At 38.6% G+C, this 22,518-nt stretch overlaps 1 protein-coding gene across 1 annotated transcript in view; it reads left to right on the plus strand.

Moving 5' to 3' along the window:
* The window catches only part of VAV3 (vav guanine nucleotide exchange factor 3), a 423,978-nt gene that overhangs the window by 310,698 nt on the left and 90,762 nt on the right, over positions 1-22,518 (plus strand). The window contains exon 20 of the mRNA XM_024119713.3: positions 16,022-16,158. Coding sequence (XP_023975481.3) covers positions 16,022-16,158 — 137 coding nt within the window. The remainder of the gene's footprint in view (positions 1-16,021; positions 16,159-22,518) is intronic.

The following is a 22,518-nucleotide window of genomic DNA, read 5'->3' on the forward strand; positions in this document are numbered from 1 at the left end:
TCTTTACATTGAATTGTGTGTTTTGCCCTGCCTCTTGTAGCTGTGTGGAACTGCAGTTGACCTCTGGAGCAGTGTCATGGTGAGATCAAAAGTAATGTGTTCAAGGTTATATGAACCACTGTGGTGTCGAAGACAATATATGCCCAGAGGCCAGTCTGAGGACAAAATGTAGAGAGAGATTAAGTCCTGTGTATGACAATTCTTTCTTAGTCGCCCTCTTCTATAACACTTATTACTACCTGAGATAGCCAGAAAGGGAAAATAAAGAGAGCATAGGCTATGAAATTTGAAATTCTGCTTAAAAACAATAATTCTTATCTTTAGGCTGTGGCTTTATAGATGTGAATTTGCTCATAAATGTCACCTTTCTACCATATTGACCTGACCATTGTTAGATTGTTTTGTTTCATAAACTGAAGTCTTACATTAATTATTCAAGAAATAGAAATGATTGTCTTCCTTGAAATATGTGTGATAGGTTTTGCTGAAGCTGGAGGTTAAGCTTGTATGTCAGAGTAACATTTACTCAGCTTCCACTCTCTGGGGACCCTTGTTGAGAGTGTTACTGAAAGATTGTCACAGGCAGTCAGAGTGTATACAGAGGAGAAAAGGCGCTGCAGCGGGAGCCAGGAGCTTGGATAATTTCTGTATAATAGGACCTCCCATTTTTTAACAGTTTAGTACTTTCTACTGTCATTCATAGCATCGTATTCAACAAGTTCAGACATATTCAAATGGTAAAGATTTAAATAAAGTCCAAAGTAGCAACAGCACTATTGCAGTGCATAGCAAGTGTGTTTGCTAGTTTACATTCACTGAAACTACGGTTTTTTTCTGTGTTTCTTATAGCATTCATGATAAATACAGGATAAACTACTTTTAAGGTCATATAAAACTCTTCAAAGTAGTATTTTAGGGTTCCCTGGAGGCACAGTGGTTGGGAGTCCACCTGCCAATGCAGGGGACGCAGGTTCAAGTTCTGGTCCGGGAAGATCCCACATGCCGCAGAGCAACTAAGCCCGTGCGCCACAACTACTGAGCCTGCGCTCTAGAGCCTGCGAACCACAACTACTGAGCCTGCGTGCCACAACGACTGAAGCCTGCGCACCTAGAGCCCTGTGCTCTGCAACAAGAGAAGCCACCACAATGAGAAGCTCGTGCATCGCAACGAAGGGTAGCCCCTGCTCACCGCAACTAAAGCCCGCGCGCAGCAACGAAGACCCAACACAGCCAAAAATAAATAAATTAATTTTTTTTAAAAGGTAGTATTTTATTAGATCAAAGACCTTTAAATAAAATTTTAAAATACATTTGTGAAACGTTTCAAACATACCAAAAATAATATGATAGATGTAGATAATACTTACTACTAAGAGTAAATAGATATTAACATTTTGCTATTTGTTAGATCCTGTTCAAAATATTCCTGTTCCCTTAAATCTTCAACAATGCTTTGTGCTATTGATTTGTAAGATTTTACCAATACAAAGAGTCTAGATTGCTATTTCATTGTTTTAAATTTTGCCTCCCCCCGAAATAAATACCTGAACCTGACAATGAGCATCTTTTCACATGTGTAAGATTCATTCAGTTTCTCCTATCTGTGAATTACCTATTCATATTCTTTTCACATTTTTTGGTTGGGCTGTTTATAGTTTTTCTTCTGATTTTTAGGAGTTCTTTGTATATTGGGGGTACTAATCCTTTGGTTATCTTAATTGTATGCATCTGCTGTTTTAGTGGTCTCTTTTTCAGTTTTAAATTTTAATGGAAACAAAGTTAGTGATCTTTCATTATGTTCTTTCCATGTCTTGCATAAGCAATCCTTCTCTACCTAATATGATGAAGATGGTTTAATATCTTGTCTTCTAAAAGCTTTACAGTTTTGCTTTTCACACTTCATCTTTATGTCATCTGGATACATAGATGACGTGTTTCTAGGTTCTTTACTCTGTACCATTGGTCTATTTCTCTATCCTTACACTAATACCACAAAATTTTAATTACTATACTTTTTAGTAATTACATTGAAATTAAAAGTATTTTGCGTGAAGATTGCTTGATATTATTATCACATATAAATGTTTCTTGTTTTTGTAACATTTTGAGGCATAGGAATATTGGATCTAAGTTACTTAGGTAAAGTAGGTTAATGAAAATAACTTACTACAGAAGAATGATTACGTAGAACTAGTTAGGGGTCAAACATCTCTTGACTCATACCACATGGCAGGCAGTGTGCTAAATGCTAATTATTTCACATAATCATTAGTGGTATCAATATACCCATTTTCTAGACATGGTAATGAAGTGTTTATGGCACCCAACCTTAGACCTATTTGATACAAAACCCGTGTTTATGACCATTACACTTACTGCCCTCTTCTATGGGATCCTCTCCGTGATTTTATCTCACACAAAAAGAGTATATTGCCTTCAACCTGCATGACTTCACATTGTAGATGACTCATCACAACCTGAGCCTCATTTCACCTGACACTGACATTTTCATGTTGAGTCACCTCTGCCCCTCTCCATGTCAGCCTCACCTGGGGCCTTGTCATCACCCAGAGTTGTTCCATTTCTAAAACCTTAAATTCAAATATCTCATTTTCTCACCTCAGTCCTTGGCCCCTCTGCTGCCTTTCTGTTCATCAGCCCCTCCTGTGTTTGCTGCCTTGCCTGATCAGCTTAGTTTCTGTGGTCCAACGTTTGAACCCTTTTGTGCCGTTTTCTGAATCAGCCTGTCTTTGCTCATGCAGCTGAATTGCAGAGTCCTGCTGAAGGAAGTCATACAAGCACAAAGATTTGTGCCTCTTTAAGTGGGATGCAATGTATACACTCTCCTCCTATGTCTGGCTGATGCCCATCTATACTTTAGTTTCTGCTTAGAGTCTACCCCCGCCCCCCCGAAAGTCTTCTAAGCTCCCTGATTTAGGTGCTTCTGCTAAGCATTTCCATAGCAACACGTCGGTCACAATCACAGCAGTGTCACTCTGTGTAGGAGCGTATGTGTTCCTCCCTACCCCTACAAGATGTCAAGCTCCTTAAGGAAGGGGACTTTATCTCTTACTCATTATAGCATCTCTAATGCCTCTCTCATTCATGACTGAATTAGACAACCAAGAGTCAGGGAATATACCAAACTTGTCAATGAATATGTTTTAAATATCTGTAGATTCCAAAGTATTATATATGTGGGAAAGTACTTGTAACTTTTCATAGCATATTTAAACTTCTCAGTTTTGTGCGAAATCATTTTATTTGGTCTTGGTGAAATTTGACAAAAACAGAGATATATTCTATAAGGATCTTTCTATTTAGGAGGCAGAAAAGGGGGAAACAATTTGGAAGACAATGGAAAGCTTGGTATACCTGGTATACTGGAGGAGTTGCTTATGAGTTTATCTGTTTGATGAAATAGTCCCTAGAGAAATCTTAGAATTTGAGGAAGAATGTACTGCCTCAGTTACTCAGGTGGACACTGTGGATTTTTTTTTAACTTTGTGTTTACCATGCCCTCTTGGATGTTTAATTAAACTTGATAACTAAAATGCAGAAATTACTGCCACAATTTCTATTTCTTAGTGGTTAAATCAAAGTGTTTTAAGAACAAATATCATAAATTATTAAATCCTTTAAGATAACAGGAAGAAGAAATATTAATTTGGTTTTGCCATGTATGTTTGTTTTAAAATTAAATTTAATCACTCATTACCAAGTTTTTACTTCATGCCAAGCACTATGCTTGAAGTTAATAAAACAAAGATAAATGATTTACGCAGTCTCTGCTCTAAAGACAAAAATAATTATTTTGTGATTTTGTAATAGATTAAAAAAAAATTTTCTCTATAGAGGGAAAAAGTTTTTACAGGAAAAAAAAATAGGGACTCTGCTGTCACCAATTATATTCCCTAGCTTCAAAGGGCAAAATAGGATATCCTTACTGTTGAAACCTGAAAAAAAATTCTGTAACTAGGTTTTTCAAAAGACTTATGGCTCCAAGGTAGATGGGAACAAGGGCCTCAACAAATATTTATTGAATTTATTGAACAGAGTTACTAATTAATGCTGCTGCACAGAGCCAATGCCCAAGTACAGATTTACATGGAGTGTTCTTTTCTACACAGAATTTTGCCTGCTTTTTGTCATATTTGAGCTTAAGCAGGCCTTTTTGCTGCGACTTCATTACTATTAGGTACTCAATACATGTGCATTGAGAGAATCTTAGGTTAAGCCATAGGAAACTGCCTTTTTTTGTACTTCAAAAACAGTCAACAGCAGCCAATTCCTATGGCTCAACCCAGTGTATATCACACTTCTGTGATGGGGTGAACACTGGGATATCGGCAAGGAAAGAGAAGTTTTGTTCATTGTTCTGCTGGAGTTTGTCTTAATTGAGAAGCAAGAAACACCTAAGTGAAATGATCAGACTCTGTCCAAGAACTCAGGAGAAGGTCATCTTTAGGAACGGACATTTTTTTCATGATGTATAAGTTAATGAGAAGTCAGTGCTTTGGTTTTAGAGTTATGTGCCATATTAGTATACGTTATATTCAGGCGTTTTTATAAACTGTAATTGCATGTGAACTTTGTATTCACTGTCTCTGGTCTTTGAGAAGTGAGGCAGAATGAAACACTCTATCTCAGTATGTCTTTCCTTTGCACAGTCCTGCTTTTAGCTGTGTAACTGCCTTCTAGATGATTCACAACTTTTTGGAACAATTTCTTATTATTTTTAACATTTATATTTTTCTTTGTAGTCCACAGTTTACATTTTAATAATTATTACTTTTATATTTTTATTATACCCTTAGGATATAGGTTTCATTTAATTTTTACCATTTTTTAGATGATTAGAAGCAATGGTGTCTAACCATTTAAATAGCCTATTATGCTAAATTTGAACAAGTTGAAACCATAACATAATTTTGGTATTTAAGGTTGATGAAAGAAGCTCGTTATGTAGGAAAAAAAAAGATAATAAGCTAAAAATTTGGGGACAGAATATGGCTAACCTTAAGGAAAGTAAGAACAGGAAAAAAAAAAAGACTAGGAAGAGAAGTAATAGTTTTGAATTAATAGGAGAGGGAGAAAAAAAATTAAGATTTTGAAGGGCCGAAAAAAACTCCAGTACTATTTCTAAAGTCAGTATTCTATGTATATTTGAAGTATTTTCAATTGAAAAACTATAGAGGACAAAAGCTTATAGGCTAATGCCTTAACTTTTTAGTATTCCTAGTCAATTTATAGGAAGGAGACCGAATATATACTCTGAGTATGATAACCTCTGGGCTATAGGGATTTTGAAATGCAATCTCTGAACTCCCTATAATAGTTTGAAGGGTCTTCTGTTGCATATAAAAACTATCATTCCCATTGGAACATTTTGAATCTGATTCTTTTCTCTTTCTTGGGGAAAGGTAGTGATTTATTCATTAAGTACCTAAATCTGAAACAATCATATATGACCTTTCCATAATCTTCCCTTGTTTTTTCTAGTCACTCTCACTGGGTGACAGATTGTTGGAAAGAACACCATTTTTTGCTTTTAGCTGGCTATAAGCAACTAGACTTGAGTTGTTTTATATGTAAATAAAAATGTTTGACTAAATTATCCTAAGAAGCGTCTTTGATCAAATCACATTCCATGCTAGGGTGCAGTGTTTCCATTGCTAGAACAGTGTTGTTTCAAAAGAATATACAGGGGCTTCCCTGGTGGCGCAGTGGTTGAGAATCCGCCTGCCGATGCAGGGGACACGGGTTTGTGCCCCGGTCCGGGAAGATCCCATATGCCGCGGAGCGGCTGGGCCCGTGAGCCATGGCCACTGAGCCTGCGCTCCGCAAAGGGAGAGGCCACAACGGTGAGAGGCCCTTGTACCGCCAAAAAAAAAAAAAAAAAAAAAGAATATACAACAATACTCAATACACAACAGTGTGGTTTCTGTTATCTTTCCCTCTCCTTTTTATACATAGTGTTAAGAAGGAATGTTCCTGAGAAGGGGACAGTGTTTTCATTTTATGTACATTCTTATGTAGATATGGTGGTTGTTGATCTGTAGCCCCAGGCAAAGGGAATGTGAACAAAGACAGTTTTACCACATTAAAATGAAGATACGTATCTGGCCTGCTCCTATGAAACATTGCTGGCTTTGAGTAATAGTTATACATTCACTTGATTTCAAACAGGTAAATTTATACTCAGTTCACATCTGAATTCATAAGATTGTAACTAAATGGTTCTATCTGAACTGAATTACTTTTTATTTCAGGAAAAGATTAAAGAGGATAAAGAAAATCAAGATAAACAACAGAGGAGAGACTAAACCTCAGAGTCCCTTTCAGATACTGTGATGACTATGGATTCTCAGAGTTTGAAAATGGGCTCATAACAGTTTATAAAGACTTAGCAGATTGGAAGTTCTTCCAAGTCAATAATTTCAGTGTTGTGCCATTTTAGAAAGAGGAGATGGCTCTTCTCATTTTCCTTTTTCCTATTTCTGAAGTTTATTATAGAAGAATGTTCATAAGAAGGGTAAAGAGACTGTTCAGTTTTTGTGCATTTTTATGTAGATACGTTGATTGTTGGTCTCTGACCTTAGGGTTCCCTGACCTCTTAAAAAGATAATCAGCACATCGAAATGATTGTCCAGAGTCATTTGCTTTCTCTGAAACTTCCAGTCAGGAATACCAACTGCCCATGCTCTTCATTTTAACTTACAAATCAATAAACCCTGTCTGCGCACATCTGAATGTTTTGGGCATGCAACTGAATATGCTCTCTGCTACTCAAGCAAGGGATCGCAGGAAGTAGGGAGGTCAAGAGAAAAGAGAATAATAGAGAAGAGCCGGGGAGTAGAAGGAAGAAGCTAGGGCAGACTGTTTGAGAAAGTATATGCTACTTTTTATGTTAGAACTTGTGTTATTTTTATGCTGATTAGCAATTGATTGTATAAGAATAAAAAAGTATTTTTCCCCATAAATGATGCAAGTCACCTAATTTAAAGATATTCAGGATGACTATAAATTATTAAGAGAGTCATTATTAAGGGCTTTTAAGAAATATATTAGCAATTTTGTACCTTAAAAATAATTTTATTTCCTGCAAACTTTCAGTTACAGGTAGCATACTGATAGTTACAGATAAAAGCACAAATAAATACAGTTCAAAAGCAAGTCAAAACTAAAGATGAAGTTGTAGTTTGTTTAATAAAAACCAAATTTGATTATGAAAATAATAAATGTTTATCATACAAACAGGCAGTACAAATATATAGAAAATGAAAGGAGAGGAGACAAGTAAGTAAATGAGTAAGTATAGAATTACAAGTCAGGGTTCATAATGTAGACTGTCTTGGCTGGACCCACTTGCTCAGCGTGTTTAAGCAAGTATAAAAAGCTCAGTAGGATGGAAAACAGTGAGCAAGTGTGAGATTGGAACAAGATGAGACTGGAGAGTTATCAGGGGCCTGAAAATATATGGTTTTATGGGCTGTGGCCAGAAGGTCAGATTTAATTCTGAGTGCAGTGGGAAGGGTTTTACATAGGAGAATGCTATTCTATAATATATATATTTTTAATATATTTATATATTTTTAATATATTTATTTAAATATATATATTTACATGAAAGCAAGTTATTTAGAGAGATACATTCCATAGGCAGAATGCAGACCATCTCCGGCGAGAGAGGTCATAATTTACATTTTAAAAAGTCATTCAGGTGGCTTTGTGCAGGACAGTCAAGGATTATAAGAGTGGATGAGGAAAGGCCAATTTGAAACATAAGTTTTGAATATGGGAGGAAGTAAAAATGGGAAGAAATGGTTGACTAGAGAGCTGATTTGGGTGTAATTCAGTGTGTGTGTGTGTGTGTGTGTGTGTGTGTGTGTGTGTGTGTATTTGGAAGGGTGGCTATTGGGAGAGGATAGCTACCTTTTTCCTTCTTTCTTCCAAAAGAATTCATCAAGACAAAGAACAAAATCTTTGTCACCAAGGTGGTCACAGTCTAATGTATAAATTCTACAAAGACTGTACATAGGAAGATGCTTATGGTCTAGTATTTACATTTGATACTAGCTAGATAAGTAATTTTGGTGCGGTAAGTGGTATTGAAGCAGGAAGCATGAGCGTCTAAGGGAGCATATGTTTCAGGCACTTAAACTCATACTTAAGAGAATGTTAGAAGGTTTTTGAGAAGAAGTCGTATTTGAGTTTTAAAAAAATGAGAGGAGTGAGTTAGATTCCCCCCTCCTTGGGTGTGTTATAACTTGGGTGTAGAGACAACAGCAAGTATATGCCAGGAAGAAGGGGCAGCATGTTAATGAGAACTTGACCTGTTTAATAAATTTCAAATAATTCAACAGGATGCATGTATGAAAGGACTGATGAAATGGGCCAGACTCTCAAGATGGCGTATATCAATTTAAAATTTATCAATTGCTTTCATGTGATGTCACTGGCCATGTTTCTGTCCCTCAAGTACTTCAAGGTCATTGCAGTCTGAGTCTTCATGTTTATTGTCTCGCTTGCCTGTTTAATTACCACTTTCCACCTCCCAACCCCCAAGCTGTGCCCCCAAATGATCACTGCTTTCTCCTCAGGTCTTAAACTGCACCTGATCACTTTCTAAAGAAATGTGTCCTCACCACTCAAACATACACCCTCGTCACTCTCTAATCCAGTACCTTTCTCTAAACTCTTCTATTTATAACTTCAGTCTGGTATTATTGTATTTGTTCATTTGTTTTTATGTTTGTCTTCTCCACTAAAATATGAGCTTTATGAACTCATTCTTATTTACAGCTGCAATCCCAGTGGCTAGGCCAGTACCTGCACATGATGAATAATCTGTAAATATTTGTTGAATAAATGAATGAACTCATAGAACAAAGAATGGAAACTAGGTTATTGCAGAGTGCCCTTAATCATTTTTACTTTTACATTATCTTATTCCTTAGATAGCCTTTAAGACTGGATTATTAAAGGTTTATTTTGGTTACAAGAAAGAAACATGCTGAGTTGTTTGGGAGATGTAGGTTTCTGCTCAGAGGGTAAGAAAACAGCCCAGGAAATCTTCTCAATAGTCACTCCATATCTCAGTACTTTCCATACAGCAGGCTATATAAGAATCTCTCAGGACTAACAGTTCTGGAAACTAGTAATCCCAGTCATCTCTTCTTCTCTGAAGTCAGAAACCATTGTTCCCTGTTGACCTGTATCTGCTTGCTGCTTTCATGTTGTGAGAGCAAATTGGACTGTCTTGTTTCTCATCCTCCACTGAGGGCTGCCCCTTTGGGCAGTCTCCCTTCAATGCTCCTTTTCAGCCACTCGTGTCTCACATGGTCAGCCTATTCATTGCAGCCTTGGGATTAATCACCATCCCTGATCCACTCGGGTGTGGTCAGAATAGCAGAATGATGTGGTTTAAATGATACTAACTTACTGTAGAAAGAACTTCATGTGGCCACTTGTTCACAGATCCACAGAGCTGCATGGGGACGTGTCAGTCACTGAGAGTTCCATAGCTTTTCAAGAATAATTTTTTTTTTTTTGAAGTTGAGGAGCTCAAGCCTCTGTCTTTAGAATACACCAGGGGGGGTTATTATTCTCCTCCTAGAATTTACTAAATCTTGGGGAGCTCTAAATCTTTCCCCACTTGAAGGAGAGTTCTTCCTCCTCTTTTCCTGCTCTTCAGGATAACACTGCATACCCAGCAGGGATTCAGATGATCCCCAAACATGTATCAGTTGATATCAGGAGACGTCTCTCTGCCACAACCTTGTACCCTGCAGGTTGCAGAGAATGACTGGCCTGTACCAAGGAGGACTGAACTAGGAGGCAAGTCTAAGAGTTTTATAAGGTAGAAACATAGGTGGTTGGACTAGGTGACAGAGCTCTTACCCTGAAGTTGTGTAACTGTGTTCTCTTTCTGTCTTTAAAGAAGATCCTGAGATAGCTCAGGCTGCGTTCCTCAGACGGCTCTCCTCCCACCCCTAGGAGTGGTGGTTCTCTAGGGGTCTGACGAACGGCACAAGCTTTTAGAGCTTTGATTTTATTTAAGATTTTAGGGAAACCTCATTTTTTGGTCACTTATTCAACAGAACAGAATGTTAAATTTGCATGGATTTTAAAGTAACACATGAAATTTTATAGTTCTTTTATAATTGGTAGCCTATAAAATCTTTTTAATAAATAGAAAAAATTTCCAGAAGGAATTATTATATCTTTCACCCTTGATTCACTAATACTCCAGTAGATATAGATAGTGCCAAAGAGTGACTAGGCAGTGTTTATAAAGTTGGAGGAAAGTATCTCTGTCTGATGCTTGATTTTTTTGTTTGTCTTTTTTTTTTTTTTTGCGGTACGCGGGCCTCTCTCTGCTGTGGCCTCTCCCGTTGTGGAGCACAGGCTCCGGACGCGCAGGCTCAGCGGGCATGGCTCACGGGCCCAGCCGCTCCGCGGCATGTGGGATCTTCCCCGACCGGGGCACGAACCCGTGTCCCCTGCATCGGCAGACGGACTCTCAACCACTGCGCCACCAGGGAAGCCCTGATGCTTGTTTTTACGTGAGCAGTGACAGTGCTGTTTCCTTCACTTGACTCATCATTGTTTATAAAAGTAAAGTAGGATCCTCTGGGTGAAAATCTTCAAAATCATTGAGTGTTCCCTTTGTGAACAATTAGTTCTTTAGACCCGTTTGTTTTCCACCAACTTGTCTGCTTCTGTTGTAACAGATGGTTTCCATTATAAGGCTCCACGTGCTCCTCCGTGAAGATCAGTAAGTGAATGAAGGTGCGCGGCTTCGCTGGGAAGAGCCCTGGAAGATGTGATATGGGCAGGGGAAGCCCAGCATCCCAGTCCGCCTCACTTGCCAGCAGTTCAATCGACTCAGCCTGATCATCAGACCTGCTGGTTAGATTGTAAACTTGTGTCAGGAAGAACTGAGACGTTAAAGAGGATCTAGTTGGCAAGATGCCAGGCAGCACAGTTTTCTCAAATGCAAATTTGGAAGTGGTGGATGTTGGTCATGGGGCCTGCTTACGTCCCCATGAGAATGTGATTCCCACACCTGTCTAGGATTTGGAAATCACACCTAGGAGACTTACAGAAAAGATTAAATACATTATTTCAGGGTCCTACGGAAGACTTACCAAAACAATTCCCTGAAATTTTTATTAATAGGTGTATTTGGGAAAAGCTCCCCCTGGACAAGAGCCCATGCCCAATTGTATTACTATCTTTAGTTCACCTGTCTACTCAGTGCACTATAGGCTCTTTGAGGGCAGGAAGCCTGGCCTTGCTCTGTTCTCAGACCACCATGCCCAGCACTTAGGGAGTGCTTCAGACATTTAAGGAATGAATGAATATGTTATGCTTGTGATCAGTTTCCCAGGATAAACTAACCACTAACCATCCTCTGACATCCTCTGACATCTTGCAAAATTAATTATTTTTTAACGTGTTTAGATTTTAAATTAGGCCTCAGAGGTGAAAGGCCAGTACCATTACTGACAGCTCATTTATCTAGTACACAGCACTCTGCTCTAAGTTATTGCCCCGGGGAAACCCATTGCATTAGGGCAGTGATATCAGCCTCGTGAATAGATACTAATCTCTATTGTGACGGTCACTCTTCTCAGAAGCCACAGTGGCTGATACAGGTACAGTAGGCTAAGTTCATTGAGGGTTTATGTGAAAATTATCAGTGAAATAGTTTATATCTAGCAACTTTCCAATAGAACTCTACCTAGAATTAACTCCGTTTTAAAAAGTACATTTTAAATCATTTCTTGGCATATATCACTCTTAGTGGTATTGAATTCAGAGTTGAAAGGAAATCTTGCTTCAGATCCCCTTTTTAAAACACTTCTGTATTGTTTTAGAAAACTCTAGCGCTCCACATAATTACATTGGCTTCAGTTTTATTTAACGAGAACCCCATGACTATTACTGGAGTATAACCGTCATTTTAATATTGTTGATCCTCTGTTTGTTCATTCTTCGTGCATAAGGATGACTTGGGGACCTTGTCTGATGCCAAGACTCAGCATAATTGCTAGTGTGAACAAAAGTTAAAGGGCACAATTGTCCACAAGTTATGCATTAAGGATATAGCTGGCTGTACATCAGAGCATTTGTTGAAGGGAATAAAACAAGCTGAAATGACTAAACATTTGGCAGGAGATCTAATTTTGTCTCAGCCATTTTAACTACATTCCCTTAGATAAGGATTATTGATTATATAAAGTTTTGGGAACTTCCACAGTTGCTTACCTGTACATGTTGGCATTACATATGATTATTTTTCATTTAATATCTGAAGGTAGTCGCAGTATAACTTTTCAGATTTTCAAGAGCAGCCTTGTAATTATACCAATATATCCATTATAAATTCAGTTCTGGAGCAGAAAGAAACTAAACAACTATCGGGTCCATGTTTAACCAAGAAGAAAAAAGCAGCTTTCTGAGATGAGTTATGAGTTTATAATATAATGGAATTTACATGTTTTAATCAGTTTTTAGAATAACTTTTAGCTATTTATTTCTGATTGCTCAGTATCAATGAGGGAAACTACAGTTCTGCTTTTGTAGTTTTATACATTTTGCATCTCAGAATCCCTTGAAGTATGGATAACCAAAGGAAAATAAGATTTTTTTTTAAATGAGGAACTAGGAATTTTAAGCCTGAACAAATTTTGAAAGGCTCTATAAAGAGGAGAATTGCTTTCTTCAGCATAATTCCAGACGTAAGGAGGCAGGTCAATGGAGAGAAGTTAGAGTTTTGAGTAAGTTTCAGATAGAGCTTGTTAATAAACTATATGCAACAATGACTGAGTTGTCATAGGAACGTGCAGTGAATGTTCTGTCCTGGACATTTTAAAACAGAGGTTAAAACCTGTCAGATATTTTATAAGGGGAGAAGAAAACCTACATTAAATCAACACTAAATGGCTATTTGAAATATGAACATCTGTAAATCTAATTTCTTCTCCCTTCTTGATCTCATTTACGAGGTGTCAATGCCTGCTGTGGCAGTAGATTGTGTCAACAATTATACTGATGGCTGAGTGCTGACATGAAGTTTAACACACTCCCTCTCTTCTTATTTTAATTGCATTTTTATCTCTCAGTTAATGTGATTATGTTCATATTCTTAGCAATGTCACCATGTCTTTTTTTTTAATAAAAGGAAGGAATATATAGGGGCCTTTTAGAAAGCAACCATTCATCCCACCAGTACTGTAGAACTTCTACTATATGCAGGTGTCAGAAGCAAGGGGCAGAGTGTCAGAATTCATCCTGTCCCTGTGTCCTTGTTTCATTCCTTTTATCTTTCCATCTCCATAGATAGCCCTGTAGCCCTGACAGGTCATCCTGAAATGAGACGTGCTGACCAATCAGAAATAAATAACCAAAGATGATCCTAACAAATGACTAAAAGATATAAATCCCATTATATTATAAGTCCAATAACTCATCCCACAAAAAAGCATATGAGTCAAATAAACATTGTATTTTGCAAATTATGTATGGCTGAATTCAGGCCAGTAGCAATGTCCTTTTGACTATTACCTGGGCTCAACCATAATTCTTGGTGAGGGTCACACAATTTTTGTTTTAGGAATGAGATCAGCAACACACACTATGCTAGTGTGCTACTCAATCAACTTTCCAAAAGAAGCTCATAACCAAAAAGAAAGTAATAGCAGAAAAGATAGAGTCAATGAAAAAAATCAGGAATAAATAAGACTATGAAAACCAAGTCCATCATTCTGAAGGTTGCTTAGTCCAAAGTAAATCGTAAGACTAGTACTTGGGTCTCATTTCTTGACCAAAGTATATTAATATATGTACTACTTTCAGTTTTAAATATCACGATTTTAGTAGGTCATGTGTTATGGGCATTCTAGTCCAGTAAAAAAGATAAATGAGGCAGCACTGTTCTATACCTGACACTTCATAGCCTTTGTATGTAGCCTGGGCATTCTGTATTTTAATCCCTGATCTATATTTGGCTGGTGAAATGTCATCAAACTTAATTTTTCTTCTTAAATACTCTATGCATTTTCAATCATTTCTTCTTGAGAATAACTTGGACATATCAGCAATAAGAGAACTACTGTTTCCACCATTTGTCACATGGCACTGCTTCTTTTTGTCCCTGTGGGCCTTGTCTACAGAGACAATTGCAGTGAAGGCCATGGCTCTTCCCACTACTCACCTCGTCCCAGTATTTAAGGTCACATCAGCTCCTTCAGGTTTAAAAACTCTTCTTTCTTGCCTTCAGCCTTTATCTAAAAATTGACGTAAAGACAAAATCATCAAGGGATCCTTCTGAACAAAATGCTTTCCTTGCTGTAGCAGTGCTCAGGAAAACTGAGGCTAACTGCAATTCTGGCCCCTCAACCTGGGATAACTATCATGCAAACCATGATCCTTTGAAAAAATTCTGCTTTAGACGGCATCCTCTTCCATGTACTGAACTTCTAAATCCATTCTGGTGTGCATGGGATATTTAGGTTCCATTTTATATTAACAACAGTATCTTAATAAAAACTGTAAAATAAGCTCTATGCTCCAAGAATTTACAGTGTGTTAAGATTGAGTCTGATAAACACTTGTCTGAGAATTCTCTTCGAGTGTTGTTTTGGAAAAGACAATAAAGTCTGCTGTTTGGGTAAGGGTGCCGCCACCTTATACCATCTGGTGGGGAAATACTCCATGAGAGATACGGGATCAAAGTCATCCCTCTGGGGTTCTGTGGCACAAGAACTGAAGAAAGGGGAGATGTGGCAGCTCATAACATGTCTTGGTAGTTAACAGCCATTAAACTGGGGTGAAGGGCACGTTGCTTTTCAGCCCTTCTGCCTTCAGGTTGACTGGGCTGATGAGAAAGTGTTGACTAAAACTTTTCAGTTCTGTTTAGTTTCTAGCCACACTTGTTTTCTCCCCTCCTGGCATGGTTATTGAAAAACAGATTTTGAGGACTTTATTAAACTGTTTGCTGGAGCATTTCATTTAGATATCGAGGGCCTTTCGAGGTAACTTGGACACCTAGAACTGAATGACTGTCATTCACCCTCCTCTATTTAGTGCAACATTTCCAGCCAATTATAGCTTCACTGTGTTCAATCATTAGAATAAAAAGTCTTGAAGTGTAATAAGCGATGACTTAAGTGCCTCAGCGTGTAACAGATACCATGTTTATGAGCGATCTGTCTCGTAGGCAGGAGCAGTTTTTCACCTCCAGATGAAAAGGTGACTGAGGTGATCCATTTGTGAGCAGCGCCGATGCAGCCAGGCCTGGGTGCAGTTGGAGCTGCCGTTCGCAAAAATGAAATACTGAACTGAGGCATTCATTTGCCCATTCCAAGAAATACAACAAAAAGGCCTGGATCTGTATTTCAAGTCTTGTTGATGCTATTGGCTTAGACATGTTCCCATTATTGGGTCCCTTTTGCAAGCCTAAATTTGAGCCTAAAGAATTTCTCCATATAAATGTCTTAAGTATTGCAGTGGCACATCCATCACCTTTTTGCTTTTGAATTACAAAGATAACCTTAAGATATGAGCCTTATACTGGGCAATGTGATATATACACTGAAAGGGTGAGCCTCCTTAGTGATGAAATCAGCCAATGCCCAAGAGGAAAATAATAGGCAGAAAGGATAGAGAGGATGAAAAAATTGATTCTTTTCCATTAAACTGTACATGACGTGTTTTTTATGAAGCAGGCATCAGCTGAAAGAAATATTTTTTCAACTAAAAAGAGATTGATGGTGAGGGAGAGGAAAAGAATGTAAGGAATCAGGGGATAAATGTGTGTCTTATTCCATAACCATCTCCAATAATGAGAAAGTTGAAAAGCATTCCATTGTGGTTACCGCAAATGTTTCCTTGGACTTGGTGCTCTTAAAACTCTTTAATGTTAACAATAGCTTTGGTTTTTTTTAAAGTGCATTTGGACTTCACACTTTATCATTTTCTCAGTTCTGAGAGTTGTGTTGCTTATTTTCAGGTTTACCAAAGATGCAGGCCATTAGGAACTATACTGGAACGCCAGCCCCCGCTCTTCATGAAGGACCCCCGTTACACATCCAGGCAGGGGATACAGTTGAACTTCTGAGAGGAGATGCACACAGTCTGTTTTGGCAGGTACTATCCATATTACAGTTTTTTAGATTTAACGGATGATTTATTACCACTTGGAGAATAAAGCTCTTATCTTTAGAAACTGATTGTATGCTTTCAGCTTCAGAAATTTTACATGATGTGAGGAAAAACATTTTTTATTAACCACCCTCAAATTAACCAACGCTAAAGTGGCAATGAGTGTTAGAACACTAAAAAAAACAGTAGCTGTGCTATGAATCAGAATTACCATTTATATTAAGAATTCATACTTTGACAGAGCATTTTTTCCAAAAGTAGGACCTTGGGTATCATCTAATTCACATGGCTTTCACATATTAGCACTTCACTTCAGAGGAACTACCTTACTAGCTTGCCAGTGGCCATTTCTGGCCATATTTCATTTGTGCCTACCCACAGTAATACCTGAAGCTATTAGAGGTGCCATGGGCATTATTTATGAAATAAATAAAATGTGAAAAGTAAGTGAGTATGTTGATGTTTGCTGGTGATGAAATCTCTCTTATCCAGTTAGCCTGCTTTGGTTCAAGCGTTTTGTTAACTGAGGTAAATATGGTATAGTGTTAAGATTTGATACAGCTTGATGGTAGAACATTGCTGTTCATTAATTTATTCTGTATTTTCATGTATATGTTACAAATACTTCCCAACATCTTAAAGAGTGTTAAAAGTGTTGTGTGTTGAGGAAGAAAAGGGTGGGATCAACAGAAAGCTTAGCACATGAGTGAAATTTTCTAGGGGGGAAGAGACCAGAAAAGGACTGTTAGATAGTAATCCATTGAGCACATGTGTAAATGATAGCTATTTTGTTCGTACAAAACTATCTTATTGTCTGCCATCTTGTTACAGAAGAATGCCCCTAAGTTGGACATTTAGCTCCAACCACATTTCAGTTTCTGTAGCCAGTGGCTTTTCTAGAGCTCCACCATCCTTCTTAAGTATCCTACTCTTCTCATACCTCATACTTCCCAAAAAAGGAAGAGAGAGAATGACAGACTTCAATTCTACTAACTCTTCCATCCGCTCCTGCATCTCCCAGCCCAACCACAAGACACACCTTGTGTACGCATAAGAGTCCTCTTATTCAAGGCTAACCTTTTGCTTGGAGTTTTCCATCCCACATTTCATCAGTTGGCTCTTGACCCCTATATTTTCAGTTTCATTCTCTCCACTGGCTCCTTTTCTATAGCTTATAAATATGCTCAAGCTCATCCTATCTTAAAACACATACAACTCAACATGTTGTCTAGTTATGTCAGTCTCCTGCTCCCTCACTCCCTCTCATCCTCTCCCTCTCCCGTTCCTGTAGCTGAACTTCTTGAGAGAGTAGTCTGTATTCAGTCTCTGCCTCCTTATGTCCTATTCGTAATGCAGTCTCCTGCAGAAACTACTCCTACTTGGATTACTAATGCCACTTTAAAAAAAATAACAACAACTTTGAGATATATAATCAAGTACACATACTTAAAGTGCAGTTGAATTTGATAAGTTTTGTCAAATGTATATATAAGTGAAAGCATTGTTAGTCAAGATGATAAAATCAGCCCCCAGAGTTTTTGTGCACCCCTTTGTAATCTCCCTCCTGCTTCTGCTTCTTGGCCTTCCCCAACCCCCAGCCAAATGTGCTTCTGCTTTCACACTATGAATTTGCATTTTTCAGAATTTTATATAGTACATCATATAGTACATATTTTTTTGTATGGCTTCTTCCACTTAACATAACTATCTTGAGATTAAAACATGTTACTTTATGTAACAATAGTTCTATCGTTTTTTTTAAACTGCTTTATTGAGGTATGATTAACATACAAAAAGCTGTACATACTTAATGCATACAGCTTGATGAGTATGGAGAAACTATCTCCATAATTTATGCCATAAACATACCCATCACTTCTAAAAGTTTCCTCCTGTCCTCTTTATTTTTTATTTTATATATTGTGATTAACAACATTCAACATTAAGATCTACCCTATTAGGAAATTTTTAAGTATATAGTACAGTAGTACTAACTATAAAGTCTGTGCTGTACAGGAAAACTCTAGGAGTTATACGTCTTGCATAACTGACACTTGTACCCTTGACTACTCCATCTCCATTTCCTCCTTCCCCCATTCTTTGGGCCACCCCTGTTCTACTCTCTGCTTCTATGAGTTTGACTATTTTAGATTCCTCATCTAAATACAGGAAAGACTTGGAAGCAACCTAAATATCCATCAATGGATGAATGAGTAAATTAAGAAAATGTGGTATATAACATAATGGAATACTATTCAGACTTTGAAAAGAAGGAAATCCTCCCATTTGCAAAAACATGGAAGAACTTGGGTGACATAATGCTAAGTGAAATAAGTTCTTTCTTTTATTGCTGATTATTATTCCAGGTATGGGTTTAGCACAGTTTATCCAGTAGCCTATTGAGGGGCTTTCAGGTTATTACTGTTTGGGGCTGTAACAAATAACCCGCTATGGGGAGGACCTTCAAGATGGCAGAGGAGTAAGACGTGGAGATCACCTTCCTCCACAGAAATACATCAAAAATACATCTACATGTGGAACAACTCCTACAGAACACCTAATGAACGCTGGCAGAAGAGCTCAGACTTCCCAAAAGGCAAGAAACTCCACACGTACCTGGGTAGGGCAAAAGGAAAAAGAAAAAACAGAGACAAAAGAATAGGGACGGGACCTGCACCTCGGGGAGGGAGCTGTGAAGGAGTAAAAGTTTCCACACACTAGGAAGCCCCTTCACTGGCGGAGACAGGGGGTGGCGGGGCGGGGGTTGAAGCTTCGGAGCCACGGAGGAGAGCGCAGCAACAGAGGTGCAGAGGGCAAAGCAGAGAGATTCCCGCACAGAGGATCAGTGTTGACCAGCACTAACCAGCCCAAAACGCTTGTCTGCTCACCCGCCGGGGTGGGCGGGGGCTGGGAGCTGAGGCTCGGGCTTTGGAGGTCAGATCCCAGGGAGAGGACTGGGGTTGGCTGCACGAACACAGCCTGACGGGGGCTAGTGCGCCACAGCTAGCTGGGAGGGAGTCCGGGAAAAAGTCTGGAGCTGTCTAAGAGGCAAGAGACCATTGTTTTGGGGTACACCAGGAGAAGGGATTCAGAGCACCGCCTAAATGAACTCCAGAGACGTGCGCGAGCCATGGCTATCAGCGCAGACCCCAGAGATGGGCATGAGAAGCTAAGGCTGCTGCTGCAGCCACCAAGAAGCCTGTGTAAAAGCACAGGTCACTATCCACACCTCCCCTCCCGGGAGCCTGTGCAGCCAGCCACTGCCAGGGTCTTGTGATCCAGGGACAACTTCCCCGGGAGAACACACGCCACATGCCACGTCTCAGGCTGTTGCAACATCATGCTGCCCTCTGCCACCGCAGGCTCGCCCCGCATTCTGTACTCCTCCCCCCGGCCTGAGTGACCCAGAGCTCCCTAATCAGCCGCTCCTTAAACCCCTCCTGTCTGGGTGAAGAAAAGACACCAGAGGACGACCTACACACAGAGGTGGGGCCAAAACCAAAGCTGAACCCCAGTAGCTGTGTGAACAAAGAAGAGAAAGGGAAATTACTCCCAGCAGCCTCAGGAGCAGCAGATTAAATCTCCAAAATCAACTTGATGTATCCTGCATCTGTGGAATACCTGAATAGACAATGAATCATCCCAAAATTGAGGTGGTGGACTTTGGGAGGAGCTGTAGACTTGGGGTTTGCAGTATGCGACTGACTAGTTTCTGATTTTTATGTTTATCTTAGTATAATTTTTAGCTCCTGTTATCATTTAAGAATTTGTTTATTGGTTTGGTTGCTCTCTTCTTTTTTTATTACTTTTTTAATTTTTTCATTTTAATAATATTTTTTTATTTTAATAACTATTTTATTTTATTATTTTTTTTCTTTCTTTTTTTTTTCTCTCTGTTTACTTCTGAGCCGTGTGGCTGACAGAATCATGGTGCTGCGGCCAGGTGTCAGGCCTGAGCCCCTGAGGTGGGAGAGCTGAGTTCAGGACATTGGTCCACCAGAAACCTCCTGGCTTCACATAACATAAGTCAGCGAGAGCTCTCCCAGAGATCTCTTTCTCAACGCTAAGACCGAGCTCCACTCAATGACTAGCAAAATCCAGTGCTGGACACCCCATGCCAAACAACTAGCAAGACAGGAACACAACTCCACGCATTAACAGAGAGGCTGCCTAAAATCATAATAAGTTCACAGACACCCCAAAACACACCACTGGACGTGGTCCTGTACACCAGAAAGACAAGATCAAGCCTCATCCACCAGAACACAGGCACCAGTCCCTTCCACCAGGAAGCCTACACAACCCACTGAAGCTACCTTACCCACTGTGGGCAGACACCAAAAACAACAGGAACTACAAACCGGCAGCCTGTGAAAAGGAGACCCCAAACACAGTAAGTTAAGCAAAATGAAAAGACAGAGGAATATGCAGGAGATGAAGGAGCAAGGTAAAAACCCACCAGACCAAACAAATAAAGAGGAAACAGGCAATCTACCTGAAAAAGAATTCACAGTACTGATAGTAAAGATGATCCAAAATCTTGGAAACAGAATGGAGAACATACGAGAAACGTTTAACAAGGACCTAGAAGAAATATAGAGCAAACAAACAATGATGAACAACATAATAAATGAAATTTAAAATTCTCTAGAAGGAATCAATAGCAGAATAACTGAGGCAGAAGAACCAATAAGTGACCTGGAAGATAAAATAGTGGAAATAACTACTGCAGAGCAGAGTAAAGAAAAAGGAATGAAAAGAATTGAGGACAGTCTCAAAGACCTCTGGGACAACATTAAACACACCAACATTTGAATTATGAAGAAGAGAAAAACAACAAATAACATACAAGGGAATCCCCATAAGGTTAACAGCTCATCTTTCAGCACAAACTCTGCAAGCCAGAAGGGAGTGACAGGACATATTTAAATAGATGAAAGGGAAAAACCTACAACAAACATTACCCAGCAAGGGTCACATTCAGATTCGACAGAGAAATGAAAAACTTTACAGACAAGCAAAAGCTAAGAGAATTCAGCACCACCAAACCAGCTTTACAACAAATACTAAAGGAACTTCTCTAGGCAGGAAACACAAGAGAAGAAAAGACCTAAGAAAACAAACCCCAAACAATTAAGAAAATGGTAATAGGAACATACATGTCGATAAATACCTTAAATGTAAATGGATTAAATGCTGCAAACAAAAGACACAGACTGGCTGAATGGATAAAAAAACAAGACCCGTATATATGCTGTCTACAAGAGACCCACTTCAGACCTAGGGACACATACAGACTGAAAGTGAGGGGATGGAAAAAGATATTCCACGCAAATGGAAATCAAAATAAAGCTGGAGTAGCAATTCTCATATCAGACAAAATAGACTTTAAAATAAAAACTATTACAAGAGACAAAGAAGGACACTACATAATGATCAAGGGAGCGACCCATGAAGAAGATATAACAATTGTAAATATTTATGCACCCAACATAGGAACACCTCAATACATAAGGCAAATACTAACAGCCATAAAAGGGGAAATCAACAGTAACACAATCATAGTAGGGGACTTTAACACCCCACTTTCACCAATGGACAGATCATCCAAAATGAAAATAAATAAGGAAACACAAGCTTTAAATGATACATTACACAAGATGGACTTAATTGATATTTATAGGACATTCCATCCAAAAACAACAGAATACACATTTTTCTCAAGTGCTCATGGAACATTCTCCAGGATAGATCATATATTGGGTCACAAATCTAGCCTTGGCAAATTTAAGAAAATTGAAATCATATCAAGTATCTTTTCCAACCACAGTGCTATGAGACTAGATATCAATTACAGGAAGAAAACTGTAAAAAATACAAGCATGTGGAGGCTAAACAATACACAACTAAATAACCAAGAGATCACTGAAGAACTCAAAGAGGAAATCAAAAAATACCTAGAAACAAATGACAATAAATACACGATGACCCAAAACCTATGGGATGCAGCAAAAGCAGTTCTAACAGGGAAGTTTATAGCAATAGAGTCCTACCTCAAGAAACCAGAAAAATCTCAAATAAACAATTTAAACTTACACCTAAAGCAATTAGAGAAAGAAGAACAAAAAAGCGCCAAAGTTAGCAGAAGGAAAGAAATCATAAAGATCAGATCAGAAATAAATGAAAAAGAAATGAAGGAAACAAGAGCAAAGATCAATAAAACTAAAGCTGGTTCTTTGAGAATATAAACAAAATTGATAAGCCATTAGCCAGACTCATCAAGAAAAAAAGGGAGAAGACTCAAATCAACAGAATTAGAAATGAAAAAGGAGAAGTAACAACTGA

This window comes from Physeter macrocephalus, chromosome 4, assembly GCF_002837175.3.
Source record: "Physeter macrocephalus isolate SW-GA chromosome 4, ASM283717v5, whole genome shotgun sequence".
In the NCBI taxonomy this organism is placed as follows: Eukaryota; Metazoa; Chordata; class Mammalia; order Artiodactyla; family Physeteridae; genus Physeter; species Physeter macrocephalus.